We start from the raw sequence: 8,560 nt of genomic DNA, 5'->3' as shown, positions 1-8,560 counted from the left end.
TGGTGCTAATACCCAGTGACTCCACTGCTTTGCATTCCCTGAGCACTGCCTGGGCCGTGTTCCTGGTGCAGGCGGCGTGTAGCTCACTTTGGAGATCGATGTGCTCGCGGCAGGCAGTGAGGGCAGGACACCGGCTGCCTGCAGGACCAAGACTTAATCCCAAGGCTGAGGAAGGGTAGAGCTTGGGGTGAAGCCGCTCTGTTCCTGAGCCTGCTCTGACTTTGCAGGGCCCGGAGCTGGTCTGTAATTGTGAGAGCAGAGAGAGCCACCAGCGTTACCGTGTTGTGCCATGGCTGCTCCAGCCCTGCATCGCTCTTGGATGCAAACAAAACCCATGTTGCCCTGTTCTGCCCGGCGCTGTGTAGGGGGGCAGACAGCTTTCGTGGCTGTGTCCCTGTAAACTCCTACGTGTTCCTGCCCGAGCAGTCGGAGCTAATTCAGACCCCACCAGTGTGGACGAGTGGTTTGAATTGTCCTTTCTCAGCACCGCTCTCCTGCACTTGTCCGTGTCCCTTCTGCAGAGCCGAGGACAAGCTGGCGGGCCTGGGGCTGAGGTTCCTGGGGGTTTCTCGGCCTTTCTTGCAACCTCAATGTTTAAACCTAATGTCTTGTATTTATTCTAAAATGGCTTTCATCTGATTTCCCTCTCGGTTAACAATTTAGTTGTCAAAATCAATAACGGCGAGGATCCATCCCCGGCCGCCATCAGCTCACGTTACCGTCCTGCAATTACTCCGTGGTGGAACCGCTGCCGGGGCTTTGCCGGGGAATTATCAGGTTACTAATGAAGCCCGGGCAGAGGCGGGCGGCCAGACGCCGCGGTGGTGGGTGCGATCCGCGCTGCCGCACCCGATCCCGCCCCGCGGGGGGCTCCGGGGCCGCGGCCGGTCCCGGCGGCGTGGGGCGGCGCTGCCCCGGGGCCGGCCCGGCCCGGGCGCCCCGTCGGGGCGGGCAGCGCCCTGCGGCGGGGGAGGACCGGGCCGGGTGTCGTGTTCCCCCCTCCCCAACCCTCCCTCCGCGGGCGGTGCCGGTGCCGCCGCCGCAGGTAGCGGGGCCCGGCGGGGCGGGCGGCCCCCGGGGCGCGGCGGGGGGGCGCCGCTTCCTGCCCGGCCCGCGGCCGCCCCCGGCGGGGGAGCGGGGCCGGCGCGGCTCCCCGCCCTTCCTGCCGCGGCCGCGGGACGCGCCGCCCGCGGGCACGGAGCGCGGCGGCGGCGGCGGGCGGAGCGGGGCGCGCCCGCCCCATGCACCGGAGCCATGAGGGCGGGCAGCCCCGGGGCCCGGGCCGCCGCGCCCCGGCCGGCGCCGAGGTGGGCAAGGTGAGCGCTGCCGGTGCTGCCGTCGGGGCCGGGAGCGGGGCCGGGCACCCCCGGGGCGGGCCGGTAACCGGGGCCGGGGCTGCGGCCGGTCGCTGCTCTCTCGCGCCCAAGGGGAGGATTTTCCATCCCGGCGTTTTCTGGGGCGTTTTGTGCTCAGCGGAGGGAGAGGGGGAAGAATTTCGATTTTTAATTACTACCATTAAAAAAATCAAATTTGCAATTCTTTGGGTGGCCTGATGGATTCCCTGATTGACAGCCGGAATTGACACTCTGGGTACCTCTTATCTCGGGCATTTACGGCAATTTCTAATTGCAGGTAGTTTGTGGGGTTTTTTCAGCGCTTTGGCTCGCATGGGAACCGAGCGATTACTTCAAGAGGCCCGGGTTAAGTGCAGGCAGGGGGAGAATTCAATCCACATTCAAATTGCTTCATTAAAGAGACGCAGCTTTTGTTGCAAAGGATTTAAATGGCCACTAGAAAGTTCTTATTTATTGTTTTGAGGCGGTTTATATAGGGTGCCCCGCGCTCGCCCGGCGCATGGAGCCGCAGCCTCCTTCTCCCGCTCTCTCCCGCAAGGTGATGCCGCCGGAGCCGCTGCCCAAGGGGAGCTCCCGCTGCCTCGACCCGCACGCCCGAGCCATGGTAAGCGGGGCCGGGGGCTGTGGGGGACGGTGGGCCGGGGATTGCGGGGGGACAGCGGGACGCTCCGGGCCGCGGCTGCGGGGACCCGCCGGGGGTTGCGGGGGATGCCGGGGACCCGCCGGGCCCGGGATGCGTGGGGCTGCGGGACGCTCCGGGGGACGGCGGGTCCCGTCTGACGGCCCCGCGGCCGCTCTTCCCGCAGTCGCAGCCCGACGGGGAGCCGCTGCCCGGTGCCCTGGAAAAGGAGGACGCCCGCTCCGCTCCCAGCACGCCCTCCACGCCGTCCGTCTGCTCCCCGCCATCCTCCTCCTCCTCCACGCCGTCGGCCGGCAAGAACGTCTGCTCTAGCTGCGGGCTGGAGATCCTCGACCGGTACCTGCTCAAGGTCAGCGGCGGCGGGGGGCGGCGGGCGGTGGGGGGCGGCGGGCGGCCCCCGGGTCTCAGCCCCCTTCTCTGCCGCAGGTGAACAACCTCATCTGGCACGTCCGCTGCCTGGAGTGCTCCGTGTGCCGCACCTCGCTGCGGCAGCAGCACAGCTGCTACATCAAGAACAAGGAGATCTTCTGCAAGATGGACTACTTCAGGTAGGGCACACGGGCTGGGGGGGGCGCAGCTCCGCGCTCCGGGGGGGCTCCGTGTCCTCGCCGGCTTCGGAGAGCGGGGAGAGAGCTCGGAGAAGCCGCCGGGCTCCCCGGAGCAGCCCGGTGGAGAGGCGTCCCCTCGGGACACGGGGAGGAACGAGATTTGGGGTGCAACTACACCCCTCCTCGGAGGGGTTCCTGACCCGATTCCCTGCCGGGGGCCGTGCCCCGCAGCCGGGCTGTGCGGGCCGCCCCGAGCCACGGCGGAGAACGTGCCCTCACCCCGGGAAGGGCAGGTTGAACGGCATCGGCCCGGTTTCTGCCGGGAGGGTAAACGTGTTCCTGTCAGTCTATGGTGCTGAGCGGCTTTTGGAGCCGGCGCCCAAAGCTTTGGAAAGCTCTGTCTGCCCGGCGGTATCGCAAATACCGGAGTGTCCGTGGCGCGAGTGTGCTAAAGAACCGAAACGAATGCTCGGGACTGGGCGGCTGCCGTGGGGTTCGGTGCGGACCCGCGTCTCCCGGGGAGCGCGTCCTGCCGGGGGGATGTTTCTGGCTGCGACCGTCTCTTCGTTATAAACCTAAAACCATGAATTTTTGCCCCAAAAGAGTGGCACGATGGGATGGAGGATCCCGAGCTCCTCGCTTGGGTTTAACTCAGCATCAGAGTCCCCCGTTCTGGCTTTCCCCGTCCCACCAGGATGGGGGAATGCCGTTTGCCCCGGGAGGAAGGGGAATCACGGCAGGAAATGAGAATGACCCCGGCGGGGGGCTCGGCAGCATCCCCGGCCGCGGCGGAGCGGGTCGGGGCAGCCTCCGCGGGCAGATGGGCCGCGGGCAGGGAAATACCTGCGAGGTTTCGCCGGTGGTTTTCATCGGGCTCCGGGTACCCGGTTGCCCGCGGCTCAGCCCCGGTCCCCGCCGGGCGCGGTGCCGCCGCGGGGTGCGCGGACCCCGGGCTGCCGGAGCCGGGTGCGGAGTTAGCGGGAGCCGAGCGGCCCCGGGGGTGCGTGGCGATGGTATTGTTATTATTATCATTATCATTATTTTTAAGCTTCTATTTGAGGGCGATTTCACAGAAATCTCCTTCGTGCTCAACAGAAACATTTAGGGAATCCGTGGTGCCGTTGTGCTGCTTCGGGGCACTTTCAGCGTTGTCATTGATTAATAATCATTCCGATGTCGTTAATTTTGTTTTGTTTTGTTTTATTCGTTGGGGTTTTTTATTATTTTTTATTTTTTAAGAGTGAACCTTTCCAAAGGCATTTTTAAAGTAGCGGCTGGATATATAAATTGCCTTCGAGCAAATACAGCGAATGACATCTATTAAAAATAAGCCCGTTTAGCGAGCAGCACCCTCCGTCCCTCCCGCGCCGCAGCCGGGCTCTGCCCGCCGGGGACCGGGGGTGCGAACGGAAACTAAAACGAAAATCGCTGAAGGCGCCGCAGGACCCCCCCCGTTCCTGGGGGGCTGGTTCGGGGGGCGGGGGGGGGCTCCCAGACCGCGCCTCGCACTCGCCTTTAGCACAAAAAGGTGGGGGTTTGGGGGTTTGGATTGTCTATTTTCGGTGAACGCCGAGGGCAGCTCTCGGGGCTCCCCGGTCCCCCCCGGCACCCGCGTCCGAGACCCTCGGCCGAGCTCGGGCTGCCCCGACACGGGGGTCGCTCCCGCTGCCCCCGGGAGCAGCCCCGGTGCGGGGCCGGGGTGGGTATCGGGGTACCCTCGGCTGCCTCTTGGTAAACCGAGCTCGGGGGCCGCTCACCCGGCCCCCTCCTGTGCCTGTACGGCGCTTGGGAGCACCCGGCCCGCAGCTCCGTGATCCCGGACAGGCAGGACCCGGAACCTGACTCTCGGGTTGGTTCTTTTCGTATTTATTATTTACTGTGGGTGAAGCGTGTGTTTATTGTTTTATTTTTCATAAAGCAAAGCAGAAAACCAATTGTAACACACACAGGTCTCTGGAGCCAAGGCACATGGGAAGGAGCTGTGGGATGTGCTTTGCACGGAGCACGCAGCGGCTTTTATCGCACCATTCCCCGGGAGCTGGGGCTGTCTGTGGGCAGTTGGGGCTGGGGCTCTGTCAGGCGTGGGGCTGTCCATGGGCACTGCCCGACAGTGAACCCGTTTAGGCCTGGTCTGTCTGACCTTCTCTTCCCTGTTCATGTGAGGGGCTGTGTAAGTGCCGGCGCTGCTGCTGCTCCGTGGCCTCCTGTGCGTTTTTAAGCAAATGCGGCTGTTTCCTGTGTCTTGTCAAATAATTCTATTTGGCATCCAGGGCTCGAGGAGAACCAAATTAAAACTGGAGCTCATTGAGCAGAACACTGTGTTCCCAGGCAATGTGAGGGCTGCTCACAGCCAAGCTCCCACGGCTCCGGTCGCAGGGAGGCCTGGTATAATCCCGGTGTGATTCCCCCAGCACCCTGCTGTGACCCCTGTGGCTCCTGCCTCAATGGGCAGCCCTTTGTATGTGAGTGTGGGATTGCCGGCTCTGGAATGTGTCCCTATGGGACAGGAGAGCAAAAGAGCTGTGCTGCGGGTGGGCCTGGGTGGCCGCCGTCACCCCTTGCTGTCATGTCTCACTGGGTTGGTTCTGCTGCTTGAGCATTGCTGTGGCTCTGCGTGGAGATAGGCTTGCTGAGGCAACCCACTAGTGTGGATTTGGGTCATGTCTGGAAGCCACAGCTTGGCCATGCAGGCTGTGTTAGGGGCTTTCTACAGAGCGGGCCCAGGAGGGGACAGGGATGCTCGGTGCTGTGGGTGGCCCTGGGTGCTGTGTGTCCCTTGCCCTGTCCCTGCAGGCGGGGATGGCCAGCGGGGCTCAGGGGGCTGCAGCACACGAGAGCCAGGACGCACCAGGGTGTCCTCCCGCCTCTGCTCTTCCCGCGCCCCAGATGCTGTGGCTGCCCTTAGGGGAGGTGGGATGAGTCTCTCTGGGATGAGTCTTTCCTGGTAATGCTGTTGACAGTTTCCATCTCCCAGTGCTGACCATCATGGAGAGCCGGCAGCATCCGCTCAGCCGACCACAGACTGTGCGTGTGGGGTGTGAGCCGATGGCTCCAGCAGTTGTGGATGCCCTGGCCTGTGCTGCAGCGCTGGGCTCAGAGAAATCCTCTGGCTCTGTGTCTCCTGCAGCCCTGTCCCCATCCCCATCCCTGCCGGGTGGGTGGCAGGAGCCATGCGGAGCCCCTTGCTTGGTGCTCTACTGCCCTGATGAGATGGAGCTCTTTGGGCTCTCACCGCCCTGCGAGCTCAGTGAACTAAAGTCTGTTTGAGCTGTTATTTGCAGTGGTTTCGAGCCGGGGCAGCCTGCTCGCAGGCATTTCATTCCTCATCCTTGTGCCGCTGGCAGTGGTGGTCCCTGCAGTGACAGTCTCTATTGGGTGACAAGGGGTGCCTGTGCCTGACCCCAGCACAGCCTCGTCGCTGTCAAACCTGGTCACTGCGGCGGGTGCTGGAGGCAGATGTTGGCGCAGTGTCAGTGGTTGCCGGTGCCGCAGCCGGTGCAGCCCCGGTGCCTGTGTCTGGCTGCGGAGCCTCAGCCTCCTGCCGGGTGCTGCCGGTGCCGTGGCTCTGTTGGGGACGGTGGTGTCAGCCCCTGCCCTGCTCCCCAGGAGCTGCCGCCAACCGCGGGGTCCCGGGGGGACACTGTGCTGTGGGTCTGGGGCACTTGGGTGTCTCCCCTTGTCCCAGATGGTGTGTGATGGGGACGGGGATGGGTGAACTTTCCTGTGTGGGGCCCTGTGCCTCGGTTTCCCCTCATCCCCAGCGATGGTGGGATATGCCCGTCCCTGCGCTGAGTCCCCCCTCCCCGCAGCAGGCTGGGATCCGAGCGGGGAGCAGCGATTACCACGTGCTATTAGCCGGGTAAGCCTGCCCCACGGTTGATATCGTTCAGCGAGTACGACTGTTTACATAGCACATTGTTCAAAGTAATTCAATTTACAGGAATGATCTTTACTTCTAAATAAAAAATTAATACAGTTCTTTTGTTTGTGCGTTTATATAAACTAGCTGGCACAAAGTCAGTTTACAATGTTCCCATCTGAAGTAAATTAGTGAAGTCTCTTAGCTAAGTCTCTGTATAATTTCAGCACAGAAATGTCCTCTCTAAAGCAGCCCTTTTATTTTCTTTTTAATTTTTTTCCTCCTGGTCAGCTATGGTCAGGCTGAAACATTTAAACCTTTCTTTTCCTCCCAAATAGTTTTGCAATTACTAATTCCAGCACAGGACAGTCTTTCTGCATCTCGCTGAGCCCAGGGCAGGCGGCAGCTCTGTGGCGTGGGGCCGGGCATGGGCAGCATGTTGGTTGCATTGCGGGGCTGACCTGGGCTCCTCCATCGCCCGTCTGCAGTGATTGAAACGAAGGGTTTGCCGTGCAGGGGTCTCCTGCTGCGTTTGTCTCAGTGTTTTGTGCCGGTGCTGAGAGATGCTGGAGCTGCTCGGGCAGGGGTGGCAGCGGCTCCCGGTGAGCGGTGGCAGCAGTGACTGCACTGGAGGTGTGGGGGGAAGCGCAGGGGTTGCGATCAGGGCTGTGTCAGAGCTCTGCGGTGTCGGAGATGCTCACTTCTCCCCCGCTGCTCTCGCTGGTGCTCATCACGTTGATTTCTTTAAGCAGCAATAATACTGAAACGCAGAAGCCAAACCGAAGCCGTGCCTGACCCTGCCTGTGCTCCTGGCTGGGCTGAGGTACAGGGCCATGGGGGCCACGTCTGCTGCTCCCCATAAATTGTCCTGGCTGAAATGGTGTTTTTCGAATGCCCGGTGTGGGGATACTGGCCTCTTGTTGCCTCTTTCCAGCATAAGTCGCTTAAGCGCGATCATCATCCTCTCGCTGTGAGGAGATCTCTTGGTAGGAGGAAAAAGCAGATGCATGTGCCCGTACGTGTGAGGAGAAAACACATGTTTTGATTTATGGCAAGGGGAGAAACCCGGCTCTGACACAGTTTCCATCCGAGTCTTACGCTTGGCTGTTATCAAAATAAAAAGCCCACGGGTTTGGAAGCTGATTCATGGCGGTGCGTCACCTCAGCCCCTCCGCCACAGATGGGGCTGCAGGGAGTCACGTACTGCTGCCTGCGCCGCTGCCTGCACCGCGGGGCAATGGCACTGGTGAGGTGGTTTTGCTGCAGCACTTTCCCTGCATGGGTGTTATGGGATTTGAGCTGGATGGGGCAAGTGATGGGCCCTCACCCTGCCTTGCCCTCACCGTTGCCTGGTCTCACTCATCCTCTTCTTCCCCCGCAGCCGGTTTGGTACCAAGTGCGCCCGCTGCGGCAGGCAGATCTACGCCAGCGACTGGGTGCGGCGAGCGCGGGGCAACGCCTACCACCTCGCTTGCTTTGCCTGCTTCTCCTGCAAGCGTCAGCTCTCCACCGGCGAGGAGTTCGGCTTGGTGGAGGAGAAGGTGCTGTGCCGGATTCACTACGACACCATGATAGAGAACCTCAAGCGAGCGGCGGAGAACGGTACGCAGCCCCGACGCCGCGGTCGTGGCCTCACGCTGGGGAGTGCGCGGGGCCATCCCTGTCCCCTGTGCTGATCCCCATCATGGGGTGCCAAGTTGGTCCTGTTGTCACCATAACAGGGTGATGGGTAGCCCTGGTGGGGCTTAAGTGTGAAGCCCTGGGCTGGCAGGGTGCTCATGGGGGCAGCCAGTGTGTTGGCAGCACTCATAGAATGGTTTGGGTTGGAAAGGACCTTAAGATCATCTAGTTCCAATCCCCATGGCTCATAGCAGACCCGTGTGCCATAGGCAATGGTGGGGACAAGCCCTGCAGCCCGGCGTGCAGTGCGTGAGGAAGCCGCTGGGGTTTTGAGGCTGTGAGTCATAAATGTAGAAGGTGGGAAAGCTGGCGGTGTGACAGAACCTTCCCATCATTTTCCACTGCCCTGCCCACCTGGGGATGTGCTGCTCCCAGCTGGACCGCGCCACGTGCTGCTGTCCCTGCTGCTGCCAGCCTCTGCTTTCCCAATCCAGCCAATGACACTGAGGTTATGCAGTGCTGCAGCTCCTGTCCCTTG

General features: G+C 62.1%; 1 protein-coding gene across 7 annotated transcripts in view; it reads left to right on the top strand.

Moving 5' to 3' along the window:
• The first annotated feature begins 668 nt into the window (after positions 1-668).
• LHX6 (LIM homeobox 6) overlaps positions 669-8,560 on the top strand; it is a 19,628-nt gene continuing 11,736 nt past the window's right edge. For 3 of the 7 annotated variants that reach the window (XM_030507505.1, XM_030507506.1, XM_030507502.1), the window contains exons 1-5: positions 1,023-1,316; positions 1,894-1,959; positions 2,162-2,344; positions 2,422-2,543; positions 7,784-8,004. In XM_030507505.1, coding sequence (XP_030363365.1) covers positions 1,242-1,316; positions 1,894-1,959; positions 2,162-2,344; positions 2,422-2,543; positions 7,784-8,004 — 667 coding nt within the window. In that variant the 5' untranslated portion in view covers positions 1,023-1,241. Of the gene's footprint in view, positions 778-1,022; positions 1,317-1,818; positions 1,960-2,161; positions 2,345-2,421; positions 2,544-7,783; positions 8,005-8,560 lie in introns of those variants that run through there. The other 4 variants (XM_030507501.1, XM_030507504.1, XM_030507500.1 and 1 more) reach the window with 2 other exon arrangements.

Source organism: Strigops habroptila, chromosome 15 (genome assembly GCF_004027225.2).
Source record: "Strigops habroptila isolate Jane chromosome 15, bStrHab1.2.pri, whole genome shotgun sequence".
Taxonomy (NCBI): domain Eukaryota; kingdom Metazoa; phylum Chordata; class Aves; order Psittaciformes; family Psittacidae; genus Strigops; species Strigops habroptila.
The sequence above is the reverse complement of the archived record's forward strand: the minus strand, read 5'-3'. Positions and strand labels throughout refer to the sequence as shown.